This window comes from Plodia interpunctella, chromosome 7 (assembly GCF_027563975.2).
Source record: "Plodia interpunctella isolate USDA-ARS_2022_Savannah chromosome 7, ilPloInte3.2, whole genome shotgun sequence".
NCBI classification, from domain to species: Eukaryota; Metazoa; Arthropoda; class Insecta; order Lepidoptera; family Pyralidae; genus Plodia; species Plodia interpunctella.
The window spans coordinates 7,256,239-7,269,729 of NC_071300.1; the positions used below are offsets into that span (position 1 = coordinate 7,256,239).

Genomic DNA, 13,491 nt, shown 5'->3' on the forward strand with positions numbered 1-13,491 from the left:
AATGTTGGAAATGGGCTGTAGATATTCAGACGATTTGTAGTTAGGTACGTGGTTTATACCTAAAATGGGATAGTTCAGAATATAGCCCTCTTCCAACATTGCGCAATATTATGTTGGTACTACTTACATAATATTGCGCAATGTTGGAAATGGGCTGGAATGGTACTAAGAAGTTTATTTTTCAAGGAATAGAACTCTTATTACAGAAAGTCATCCTTATTTTTATCATTGTCTTTAGTTCTATAAATTACCGTCAAATATCTCAACGGCTTTTAGTCGTGCGACGAACTCTAAAGTGTACAGACAGAATGGCTCCGCAAATCAAATATACGAAGGTGTGTATTGTGAATTTTAATTTCATCCACCTTCCGAGATTTATTTGCAGTTATTTATATATGGTGTAATATTGTGATAAGAATTTGACCATGGATATTTTATTATGAACCTTAAAAGTAGGAATTATTACAACGAGTAAGAGTTCGGTAAGTACACAGGTAAATGGACAACACTCAACAGCCCACAGTAAGTACCTACTGAAATATCGCAAGTCCGATATACACAAACACAGAAATGTTTGCTCCCATAACCGCAGACAAACATCTATGGCAATTCCAAATATGTGCGCTAGGAATCGAACACAGGTAAAATAGGTATATAATGTTAATTGTATTGGTAGGGTCCTATGTACTTATTCAGTGTCACTATAATATATTACACTAGTGTACTTATATAATTTTCGTTTTAAGTGTACCTATAATACTTCCTTGTATGTTTTGTGTTGTGTGTAATATACATTTATTATTTACCTACTTTTAGGACTCGTTTTTATCGTCTTGCATAAAGCAGATAGTGTTGGCAACAACTCGTATGGATTATACTATGGTCAATTTAAACATAGGTACTTAATGGTCAATTTGACCATATCATGAAATCTGCAATTTATATGTATAAAAAAAAAATAAAAACAAAAATTAAAATTGGATTCAATATTTTTTTATGCATTTAAATGAAAATGAAAAAAAAAAAATTAATAAAGGATGAAGTACCTACCGATTCGATTCTAAAAATATTTATCTATGTTTACATGTTTTTCAGCTGTTCATAGACAACGAGTGGGTGGACGCGAAGAGCGGCAAAACATTCGAAACGCGCACTCCTCACGATGGATCCGTCATAGCCAAGGTGGCCGAAGGCGACAAAGTAAGTGGTTTGTACTTACTTGTACATTTACTAAGTATTCTTTGCGTAAAATAAATAAATATACTAGGACAAATCACACAAATTAAGCTAGCCCCAAAGTAAGTTCGAGACTTGTGTTATGGGATACTAACTCAACGATATTATATTTTATATAATATAATACATATATAGATAAACATCCAAGACCCGGGCCAATCAGAAAAAGATCATTTTCCGTCATGACCCGACCGGGAATCGAACCCGAGACCTCTCGGTTCAGTGGCAAGAATCTTACCACTGCGCCACCGAGGTCGTCAAATTAAAGGTCATACGTTATTTAACCATTGAAATATGTATTTGGGGTATCTAAACTTGTTCTAAATATTTTTCGTTAAAGAATCGAACTTAATTATTTACAGGCTGATATTGATGAAGCGGTGAAGGCAGCGCGTCGTGCCTTTCATCGTAACTCAGAGTGGAGGCTCTTGGACGCGTCCCAGAGAGGAGCTCTTCTGAACAAGTTCGCAGACCTCATCCAACGAGACACTGCATACCTTGCAGCATTGGAATCTTATAATAATGGGATGGTTATGGGCGTGGCTACTCAATTTTTGGCTCGAGTCGTATCTAATATCCGGTATTTGGCCAGCTTAGCCGATAAGGTTCAAGGGGATACCGTTCCATCAGGTAGGTTAAGTAGATAATAAAAAATAAATAATAACTAGGAGTTCATTTACCAGTATTTATTTGTAGTATTGATTGTCCAGTGGTTCGAGTAAGATCTCAGTACTAAAGGTAAACTACTACTAAAGGTAGAATCCTCATGTTAAAGACCTATCCAAATGATACCCCACAATGCTATGTTATTTAAAAAAAAAATTCATCCCTAAGTTACATGTATGTGATTGCTACCGTTAATATTATTATTTTTCAAAAGCATACAGCACAATTTTATAGCGGTTAATTGAATACACCTACCCATCAAATTTCACTCTTATACCACGCATAGTCTCCCAATAAAATGATTGTGACATATGGACAGATGAACGGATTGACGGCCAGACGGATATGATGAAACTATAAGGGTTCCGTTTTTACCATTCGGCTACGGAACCCTAAAAATGAATTCTAAAACTATTGTTACAGATGGCGATCTGTTTTCATACACGCTGAAGCAACCGATAGGTGTAGCTGGGCTGATTCTGCCGTGGAATGGCCCTATCATAACTTTTGTCAACAAAGTCGTCACTGCATTAGCTGCTGGTAAGTAACGTTCGGTACAACTTTGTTACGCAGAATTACCTGTTTCATCATCATTATATTCAGCCCTTCGTGGCCCGCCTATGAAATTTGGTACACGGGTAGAAAATAACCTGGAATAACGCTTAGGGTATTTTTTATCCCGAAATTCCCACAGGAGCGATGTCCCGGGGCGCAGCTAAATAAAACAAAGTGTGAAGATAAATTTTCCTAATATAGTTTTATTTAACAGGATGTACTGTAGTAGTGAAGCCAGCAGAACAAACACCTCTTACTGCATTAGCATTAGCTGCTTTACTGTTGGAAGCTGGCTTCCCACGAGGTGTGGTCAATGTGGTCAACGGGTATGGGGAAACAGCGGGTGCTGCGCTTACGCATCACCCGCATGTCGCTAAGATCTCTTTTACCGGCTCTGTTGAGGTAAGTGTGTGTGACAACATCAATTTATTGATTAGATTATGATATCATTTGGTTACTGATTGATACGGTCAAGGAATAAAAAACAAACAAATAAGATTATTAAGTTGGTCAATGAGTAAAAAACAAACAAATGAGACTATTAAGTTTATTTCTATTTTCGGAATTTTGCTTCTTTATTTTTCACTAAGTTCTTTTTCTTTTAAGACACACACTTTTCAAAAACACATTATAGGTTGGCAAATTAATCCAACAAGCCGCGGGGGCAAACAACCTGAAGAGGGTGACACTAGAGCTTGGTGGCAAGAGTCCTCTGGTCATAATGGATGATGCTGATCGTAAGTTGTTATATTTTGTATAGCCATATAGCAAAATTAGGCATCCCTAAACTAATACGAAACATTTACAAATTATTATAACTATTATATAATTATGTTGATGTGTGTGTACATTAGGGTAGAACTAAACGACTATAAAAGTTGACAGACAGTTCATAAATTTACACAAAGAGCTTAATGGCTTTCTGGGACATTTACGGGGTTGTTAAGGGTCGGTCACCTGGAATGATTATTTAGTTTCTTGTGAAGTAATATAAACTAGTATTTTGATTTTAACAATTTCATATTTCTGCAGTAAACGTCGCTATCCCATTTGCTGCGAATGCAATCTTCACCCACCAGGGTCAAGTGTGCGTTGCCGCCTCGCGTCTGTACGTGCAAGCTGGGATTTATGATAAGTTTGTGGCTGAGGCTGTCAAACATGCGCAAGCGCGTAAGATCGGCAACCCTGCAGACCCCACTACACAACATGGACCACAGGTTATATTTTAGTTCATAAAGATTTATAGTTGTAATATTGTTAAAATTTATTCATACAAAAATTACAATGCTTTATAGGTCGATGAAGAAATGATGACAAAAGTACTGGGTTACATTGAAAAGGGCAAAAAGGAGGGAGCGAAACTATTGACTGGAGGTAATCGTGTTGGCAATAGTGGATACTATATCGAGCCCACTGTTTTCGCTGATGTCAAGGATCATATGACCATTGCCAAGGAAGAGGTATGCACTATTTTAGCATGTAATACAAAATTGATTAATTTAGAAAATTAAAAAAATATTATAAATCATATCATAATTTGGTCAATGAAATAGTTACATTATCAATCGCTAGAGGCCCTGATATCGTGTTGTTTTTATAAATGTTGCCTTGCTAAATATTGGAGATATATGCAGTTGTCATATGAACCATTTGTTATACCGATGTTCCTATGTGTTCTTGTAGGTATTATGCCCATATGGTCAGTTCTATTTGACCATATCATGCAAAATAAATAAAATAATCGAAATTTCGGTTAAGATTTGAACCTGAGGTTTGGTCTCTGCTCCCATATTAGGATAAAAAGAATAAAATAAAATAATATTTTAAGATCAACTGTTATCATTTACTTATATGAGCGTATTTTTCAGATTTTCGGGCCTGTCCAGAGCATCCTGAAGTTCGATACTCTGGAGGAGGTCATTGACCGCGCCAACGACACCAGCTACGGCCTGGCCGCTGGTATCTTCACGACTAATGTCAACAATGCTCTGCAGTTCTCCAAACACGTTGAAGCCGGTTTAGTTTGGTAACATTGCATTGCACCATAACACTAGCGCCATCATCACATTTTTATCAATATCTTTTATTATGCCGGCTGCATACTGTCGCCAAAGAGTTCGCCGAACTTTGGCAGATTCGGTATATATTGAAGATTCCATTGAGGAAAATAAAAGCACGCATACATACTACGCAATGTTCGCGCATACCCGTCGGCATCTGTCCGAGTTCGGCGATAGTGTGTAGCTGGCATTCGATTTCTCTAATTCCAGCTCCAAACTGTCGCCGAACTTAGATACATCAATACACATATGTATGCATAAAATACATATGTATGAATGCTTTTATTTAACTCAAATTTCGGCGAACTGATCCGCGACAGCCAGCATAATAAAATAATCCATACAAGTTATCTTAAACTAGATAAAAGGATTTTGTTAGAAAGTATATAGTTTTCTATGTATTATTTAGTTATAATTTAGTACACGGATTTTGGTAGCTTAAGTTTGTTTATTGTTTTATTATTACAGGGTCAATACATACTTTTCAATGAGTTGTCAAACTCCCTTCGGAGGTTTTAAAGATTCTGGACTCGGCAGGGAATCGTAAGTTTTTTTATATTACCAAGCATGCAAACGGATCCACCTTATAGGAAGTGGTCACCACAACCTATGGATGCCTGTAACACCACCACACTTACAGCTTCCTCCGAAATCACACAATTCATTGGCAAAAATCCGTGCAGTCATTTTTGAGTTTATTGCGAACAGGCAGACAGATAAATAAATAAATATATTAGGACATACCACACAGATTGAGCTAGCCCCAAAGTAAGTTCGAAACTTGTGTTATTGGATACTAACTCAACGGTACTATATTTTATAACAAATACATATATAGATAAACATCCAAGACCCGGGCCAATCAGAAAAACATCGTTTTCCATCATGACCCGACTGGGTATCGAACCCGGGACCTCTCGGTTCAGTGGCAAGAACTTTACTACTGCGCCACAGATGCGGCAGAAGATTTTGTTTTATAATATGTAAGGATATAACGAGACCCTACTAGGACTCCGCTGTCCGTCTGACTGTAAGCTGTAATCCAGCTGTATCTCATGAACCGTTATAGTCAGGCAGTTGAAATTTTCACAGATATTCTACCTATTTATATTGTCGTTATAATAATAAATACAATAAGCTCATAATTTGTGGGTTCGTAGTCACCAGGAACGAAATTTTTTGGCGTTTTTATAGCCCATCCCGGTTTCGCTCGAGTAACCATAACAATTATACCTCCAGGAATCTATTGGTAGAAATCGTACAAAACTTTGTCCGGTAGTTTTTGAGTTTATCGCGTTCATACAGATAGGCGCGTCAGGAAGTTTACTTCCACATTCTACTTGCAACCTGCCTGTACTTCTTTTTATTATTTTCGAGAATGGCACGGAACCGTTTATGGACGATTCCCACATACCGGTTTTATTTATTAACAATTTTTTTTTTATTTCCAGGGGCTTCAACTGTATCGACGCTTATTTGGAAGTAAAATCAGTATCTATATCACTTCCTAAAAGAATTTAGGCACTACACGAGGCTGAGTTGAAGACGCCAGTATTCAAGCGGAAAAGTGTGATATTATTTAAGTACCTACTTGTTATAAATGTGTGATTTAATAAAGTAGCTCAAATATTTAAAATATTTTAATTGAATATATTTTTTAATACAACTGGGGAAACGCTTGGTTTTTTTCAAAATGTTCACTCTCAATCCATGCCGGTTTGGTATCTGTCGTAGGTACCTATCTCCTACATCGTCAATATATTTTTTTAGATTCTGGTGTAAACAGAACCATGTGACTGACTGAGGTCCAGGGCTAAGCCTTGGTCTAAGGCTCATTCTCCATCTCCGGTAATAATCCAGGTTAAGGTTTTGTCGTTTGGTCGAACACTATATATCCATTTAGATAGTGAGGCGGCGAAAAGCTTTTTATCTTGCGTTAAAATCCCGATCCCGATATATTTTACAGAAATGCCTAGGTACTCAAAATAAGCCCTTTCAATTGACATGTCATGTCATGTCACATATAATGTTGTGCTTAGAAAATTTCAAAAATGTAAAAGGTAACGGATTTCAACGAGGGTGACATGTTAACCGAGGGCGTTAACCACCCGAGTTCAGAATCGTACTTTCTTACGAGTGATACATACCTAGTGATTTATACGACACCGCCTACAAGGACTATGAAATATGAAGATTTTATAAGAATTTTTCCGACAAAGGTAATTTATGTCACAGCTTGTGCACCGTGCACTTTCGTTAATCCAAGGTGCAGCGATTAACAATACCCGACATTTCGATAAATCATCAAATATATAAAGAAAGAGTATTATAAATTTGAAAGAAACTACAAATTGCAAGTAAAATTCAACAATTTTCTAATACATGTGAAATTGAGTATTTTTTATGGAATTGTCATCACTGTCATTGGATACTTAGGTACCTTACAACCATGGAATTAAGTAGGTACTGGCAGGTACTTACTAATTCCATGCTTATAACACAATAAAAATGTTTTTGGATTTGCTGAATGACCCTTAGTATTTAGCGAGATTTGTATTTATTTCAGCCGGATTACTATTCTTCTCAAAGGCACAACGGATTTTCATACATTATTTCCGGTCTCATTTTTCGTTCGACTACAATCACGTAGGTATCTACTAAAATCTAAGTTTAAACATATGATTATTTGTGAGCAGGTGTCGTATAAAAATTCATTTGTTTACTTAAGTTACTAAATGTATGATCCAAAGACATTATAAATTTTCTCAATCGGCTCCATAGTTTTGGAGAAAACAACATATGTGAAGGTCGAACAGGCAGACAGAAGCTCGAAAAAGAAGAAATCCTAATGGCGTACCTACGTAACATGATTATTTAATCATGTTACGGAACCTTATGTAATCAACTCCTCAACTCGACCGACAGCTTGACTGATATTTTTATACTATTGTTGGCGTCATCAATGTCGGGTTCCGATGGTCACCAAGTATTTGAGAATTAGTCATTTAGCTCATTAGTCCATTTGGGACTATACCTACAGCAGCTACGGTGTTAATTTGCAAGTCAGTTAGGTATATACTTAGGCACGTACGTGATATGTTTGGTAATATGACTTAGCGACGAAGGATCCCATTCTGTAATAAAAGTTATATATTGCGCAAGGTCCAAAATATGTATAAATTTCCCTGTAATCCAAAATATTGAAAGTCATTCTTTGTTATCATGTCAATGTGTTATCATGATTTGTTATCATATTATGTACGCATCGTACCTACAAGAAGTTGTATATACTCGTATTACAGTCAACCAGAGCAAACCTATCTCAATTGCTGATACGCGCACGCCGATCGTTGTAGTGTACAAAATGGCTCCTCAAATTAAATATACGAAGGTGTGTACATACATACCTACATATTGTTGTTATTTTAAATTTTAATAAAAGTAATTTCTACTCTGGTTGTCCTAATAATTATTATAATAATTACCTACAAATTTATTGCTGTATTGTAGGTACTTAAATGAATTATGTGAAGTCTACAAAAATCAAAATAATATTACTACGATGACAATTATGTACAACAAATAATTTAAAAATAAATATAATTAATTATACTTAGGTAGTCAAAGTAATATACTGTATACTTTTTCTTATTTGATAATAAAACATTTTTAATACAATCACCATAATAACAGTTATTTGTAATTACCATCTCAATTCAAATAAGGAAATAGGATATATTTACGTATTTTTTGAGAAGTTGTGTTAACAATGTAAGCAATAAATAAATTAGGTACAACTTAATTAAATATGAGTACAATACATATATGTATACATATATCGATCCACATTTCAGCTGTTCATCGACAACGAGTGGGTGGACGCGAAGAGCGGCAAAACATTCGAAACGCGCACTCCTCACGATGGATCCGTCATAGCCAAGGTGGCCGAAGGCGACAAAGTAAGTTAGATCCTAACTTTAATTATTTCTGTATCTGATGAAAATACTTCTAAGAGCACAACACTATTTCGGTGTCTTGCGGGCAAAGAAAAACCTAAAAAATATATTTACATACTTAACTAGGTTTTAATAACTTTTCATTCTTAGGGTGAGTTCCACCGTCAACTTTGACGCAGAAAAACGCAAAGAACACTATTCTATCCAGCGGCGAGCCTGTTAAAATCAACGTCAAATTTCACGGTGCAACTCACCCTTTACTTAGAGTTGTATTCTGAGTAAGCCTTATAGTGTTTTTAGGAGCTTTTTCTAAAAAAGATAGTTTAGATACTTAGTTATTGGAATCCTTGAAATCCCATCGAAGGACCTTATAGGTCGTGGTGCAGTTGTACCTACTTAGTCTGAAGAAAATGGTTACTACCGCGGTACCTTATGCAAAATTCAAGCGGTATATATTTTTTTTGTTTTAAATATAAAGTTTTTTTCCAATAAGTGTTCCAACCTGTTCTGTTAATTTATGAGTCATAGTTTTATTGCCATTACATATTTCTAGCAGACACAAAGTTTAAAGTACGCGTTTTGGCTACTAAACCAGATCTAGGTAAACAACATGACGTGTCGGATCATATTGTGCAATACCATAGCACATAATTTGGACCTGGGTAGCTAAACTGGTTTGTGTACCAATGACTGCAGATAATAGCATGTCATGATGATCACATAATTTTTATATTTGCTATGTAACTGGCAGGTGGGTCCAGTTGCTTTGAATGTTGATGTTTTTTTTAATCGTAACCGTAGCATAAATAATGATATAGGTAGATCGGTGATTCCTAAAATGGGTTCGGTGGAGCAACGTGGGTTCCATGAAATTGTTTATTATTTTTGGTTTTATACCATATATTTCAAAATAAAAAAGAAAATAGTAAAAAATTCCTTTTTCTATACTAGACATATAATTATCAATCATGTGAGGGAATTTTTACTGTAAATTTGTATTATCTCACTACAGGCTGACATCGACGAAGCAGTGAAGGCAGCGCATCGCGCCTTCCACCGCAACTCAGAGTGGCGACTGTTAGACGCGTCCCAACGAGCAGTCCTCCTCAACAAGCTCGCTGACCTCATCAAACGTGACGCCGTGTACCTTGCAGAGTTGGAGACCTATAACAACGGCATGGTTATTGGCATGTCCATGCACTTTATGGACGCTGTCATAGCTAACATTCGGTATTTAGCCAGTTTGGCCGACAAGATTCAGGGGGATACTATTCCTTCAGGTTGGTTATGTAGAATTACTAATATTGAATCAGTTTGAACAGCAGTTAGAGATATGGAAATTAATATAATTGATGATATGTTATGCATGCATACATTTCTAAATTTATGGTTGTACCTACTGTTACAGATGGCGACACGTTTGCATACACACTGAAGCAGCCGGTGGGCGTAGCTGGGCTGATTCTGCCGTGGAATGGCCCCATATTTATTTTCGCCAGCAAAGTCGCCACTGCTTTGGCTGCTGGTAAGTGGAATCATAAAAACTTCTTGGAATTATGGATGAACTTTAACCTTGGAAACTATTGTTTTATAGGTATACTTATATATCAGGTGGTTTTTAATGAACTATTTCTTTATTTTAATTATCAGGTTGTACGGTGGTGGTCAAGCCTGCAGAGCAGACGCCTCTGACTGCATTAGCGTTAGCAGCATTGGTGGCCGAGGCTGGCTTCCCGCGAGGTGTGGTTAATGTGGTCAACGGGTATGGGCCCACCGCAGGGGCTGCGCTTACGCACCACCCACAAGTCGCAAAAATCTCATTCACCGGATCTGTTGAGGTATGCGTAATATACTTACAGACCAACACTAACAAAGTAACTGTTGAGGTATGAGATATTCGCAATTCATAATTTTCAAATTTAGGAGAGTGCAATCAGAGCAACCCTCAGAAACTATCTACCTAATTAAACAAAAAATTAAACCTGTGTTGCCAAGTTCAGCAATTTTTCATTTAGAAAATGTAATTTCCACTTTGGCGAGACTCGGAGGTCCAGATTTAGATTCAAGGCCCCCCATGCCCAGACAAAAACCCAGGTCCGGCTTTGTTGCTTACGTGTTTTGTCGTTTACTTCTTACTGCTTAGACAGAGCCAAGAGTCGTGAGACTCCAAGGTCATGTGTAGCTGGATAGTGGTTATATTTCACCGTGATTTTATTTCGTAAAATGCGAACGGGCTGCCTGATACAACGTTGGCTCTATTTACCCTGTATTGTCCTTCGCTACCAAAATATATGATAAAGTCGCTAGTGAAAAATAATCTTGTAATTTTTTTTAAAGATTATTTTTAATCTGATTACTCGGTACCTCGATTGAAAGTAATCAGAAATAATTTTAATCTGATTCTTAATCAGATTACAAATGTAATCGATTATGCCCAACTCTGTCTGGGAGTAATCGATTACATTTGATTGATAAATCTAATCCAGTTTTTAGATTAAAATGTAATTGAAATTCTATATAATTTCTTCTATATCTTGTAATCATTTATGAAAAAATATTTCCAGGTTGGCAAGCTGATCCAGCAAGCCGCTGGGGTGAACAACCTGAAGAGGGTGACCCTGGAGCTTGGCGGGAAGAGTCCTCTAGTCATAATGGATGATGCCGACTGTAAGTTTTATATTCTCAAAGAAGACAGACAGAAATATTATCTTTAAATTATCTTTTAAGTAAGTCTGAGTAATGGTGATGATAATAGTAATTGTACTGTAACTTCAAAATTGCCAAACGGTACATAAATAAATTAGACATCAGCTAAAATGCGCAATATGATGATTTACTTTACAGGTTTCGAATTTGATTTTCTAACATTTCCCAATTAAATCGTTTTTGCAGTAAACGTCGCTATCCCATTCGCCGCGAATGCAGTCTTCACCCACCAGGGTCAAGTGTGCATTGCCGCTTCGCGTCTGTACGTGCAAGCTGGGATTTACGATAAGTTTGTGGCTGAGGCTGTCAAACATGCGCAGGCGCGTAAGATCGGCAACCCTGCAGACGCCACTACGCAACATGGACCACAGGTTGCGTTTTGATTCTTGAAATTGATAATATCACGTTCTTTTAAATGCCGGTTTTAAAATTTTAATTAAAATATAGGTATTATTTATATTAAATTTATTTAATACATTATAAAATGTTAGTTTACAACCAACATTTTGAATGTTGTAGGTCGATGAAGAGATGATGACAAAGGTGCTGGGTTACATCGAGAAGGGCAAGAAAGAGGGAGCGAAACTACTGACGGGAGGCAAACGTGTCGGCAAAATGGGGTATTACATCGAGCCGACTGTGTTCGCCGATGTCAAGGATAACATGACCATTGCCAAGGAGGAGGTAAACTATATAGTCATTTATATTGCGTCTCAGAAAAATGTCCTATCGCCACTTTAAGTGTGACTGAAATGGGCGATTTGCCCATCACTTGCGCACGTACGGTGAGTGACCGAGGTTAACTGTATTCTTGATTTATTAACAAAGGACTTGGGCGAAATCAACTATATTTGTAATCTAACGAATAAACAGATTACAAGTAATCATGATTAAGCGTAATCACTTTCAATCACAAGTGAATCGGATCAATCTTAGATCAGATTGTACAAGTAATCTGATTACTTACATAAATTATAATTGTTTTTCAATTGGTATTTGATTATTTATTTTTATCTACTTATACCGTAGGAAAACTTTGGTTTTGTATAGAGTAGTGTGGCAAGACGGGCAAAATGGGCAACGCATAGGTGCCTTATCGTGTTGCCGGATTCCATGGATTACGGTTTTTGATTACCATCAGGCTTGTTGCCTGATGGTAATCAATGCTCTACCATCGTTGCCTACTATGCTATAAAACATTTTATATAGCGACACAAATCGTATTTTTCAGATTTTCGGGCCTGTCCAGAGCATCCTGAAGTTCGATACTCTGGAGGAGGTCATTGACCGCGCCAACGACACCAGCTACGGCCTGGCCGCTGGTATCTTCACGACTAATGTCAACAATGCTCTGCAGTTCTCCAAACATGTCGAAGCCGGTGTAGTTTGGTAAATATTTCCAAAATATCATCACATTTTGAAGCGGTTTTCGAAGCGGTGCTGGTGTAATGGTAAAGAGGTCTGTGAACCGAAAGGTCCAAGGTTCGAAACCTACTCGTGCCACATGAGTTACACCACTACTAGGAATCCGACGACCATGCGCAGTGGAGGAGGTGGAAAGTCGACGGAATAGTAGAAAGGGGATCCTTGGCTCAGACGCTCAACGGCTGAGCTTTCTCAACCAAACAACTTATTAGAGCCATTAGGTGTCCCACTGCTGGGCAAAGACCTCCCTCTGTTTCTTCTTCTGGTCCTGTTTTACAGTTTTTTGACAACTAATACATTTCTTTCTTTATTTCAGGGTCAATCAATATTTTGCAATGGGTTCCCAAGCTCCCTTCGGAGGTTTCAAAGATTCTGGAATCGGAAGAGAATCGTAAGTTTCATATACTCGTAAAAAAATTGAGCATATAATAAAAATATATTATATGCTCAATTTTTTTATGAAACTAAAATATATTTTATGAAACATAATTTTATTACATTTAAATTTAACTTTTATATTTGTTATGATTGTAATGGTTAATTATTATAATTTTCAGGGGCTTCCACTGTGTCGACGCCTATTTGGAAGTAAAGACTGTGTCTATATCGCTTCCAAAGAAGTTTTAAATTGAAAACTCAATGAGGCAGCTAAAATGACTGAGACAATAAATATTATATTAACTTTTAACTTTGATAAGATTGTATATAAATAATTTAACGAAGTGTGATTTAATAATAAAGTTTATTTTCAGTAACTAAAATTTATATATTTTTATAATTATTCTTAGTATCACCGAAATTAATATGGACTATTATTTATGGATGTTAATAACATAATTGAGCATTTTTTTAATATCGATATAATGGTACGTACAAATTGACATTAA

The 13,491-nt window shown here is 36.6% G+C and overlaps 2 protein-coding genes across 2 annotated transcripts; both read left to right on the top strand.

Annotated features, from left to right (window-relative positions):
• The first annotated feature begins 164 nt into the window (after positions 1-164).
• On the top strand, positions 165-6,194 carry LOC128671338 (aldehyde dehydrogenase, cytosolic 1-like). Its single transcript, XM_053747739.2, has 11 exons — positions 165-335; positions 1,096-1,200; positions 1,599-1,866; positions 2,326-2,442; positions 2,672-2,859; positions 3,092-3,194; positions 3,490-3,674; positions 3,753-3,917; positions 4,326-4,483; positions 4,986-5,060; positions 5,969-6,194. Exons 1-11 carry the CDS (start codon positions 309-311, stop codon positions 6,036-6,038), a joined length of 1,461 nt encoding a protein of 486 aa, XP_053603714.1. The 5' UTR covers positions 165-308; the 3' UTR covers positions 6,039-6,194.
• A 1,606-nt stretch (positions 6,195-7,800) lies between these two features.
• Positions 7,801-13,369, top strand: LOC128671318 (aldehyde dehydrogenase 1A1-like). The gene is made up of 11 exons (XM_053747714.2): positions 7,801-7,908; positions 8,372-8,476; positions 9,486-9,753; positions 9,882-9,998; positions 10,124-10,311; positions 11,038-11,140; positions 11,366-11,550; positions 11,699-11,863; positions 12,411-12,568; positions 12,921-12,995; positions 13,162-13,369. Exons 1-11 carry the CDS (start codon positions 7,882-7,884, stop codon positions 13,229-13,231), a joined length of 1,461 nt encoding a protein of 486 aa, XP_053603689.1. The 5' UTR covers positions 7,801-7,881; the 3' UTR covers positions 13,232-13,369.
• The last annotated feature ends 122 nt before the right edge of the window (positions 13,370-13,491 follow it).

What these genes read in the sequence shown, in the direction of transcription:
- LOC128671338 (XM_053747739.2), top strand. Translation starts at nt 309, where the DNA reads ATGGCTCCGCAAATCAAATATACGAAG. An exon ending in CTTTTACCGGCTCTGTTGAG is followed by an intron (nt 2,860 to 3,091) that starts GTAAGTGTGTGT and finishes AACACATTATAG; the next exon opens with GTTGGCAAATTAATCCAACA. An exon ending in TCTGGACTCGGCAGGGAATC is followed by an intron (nt 5,061 to 5,968) that starts GTAAGTTTTTTT and finishes TTTTATTTCCAG; the next exon opens with GGGCTTCAACTGTATCGACG.
- LOC128671318 (XM_053747714.2), top strand. Translation starts at nt 7,882, where the DNA reads ATGGCTCCTCAAATTAAATATACGAAG. An exon ending in GGGGGATACTATTCCTTCAG is followed by an intron (nt 9,754 to 9,881) that starts GTTGGTTATGTA and finishes CTACTGTTACAG; the next exon opens with ATGGCGACACGTTTGCATAC. An exon ending in TGACCATTGCCAAGGAGGAG is followed by an intron (nt 11,864 to 12,410) that starts GTAAACTATATA and finishes CGTATTTTTCAG; the next exon opens with ATTTTCGGGCCTGTCCAGAG.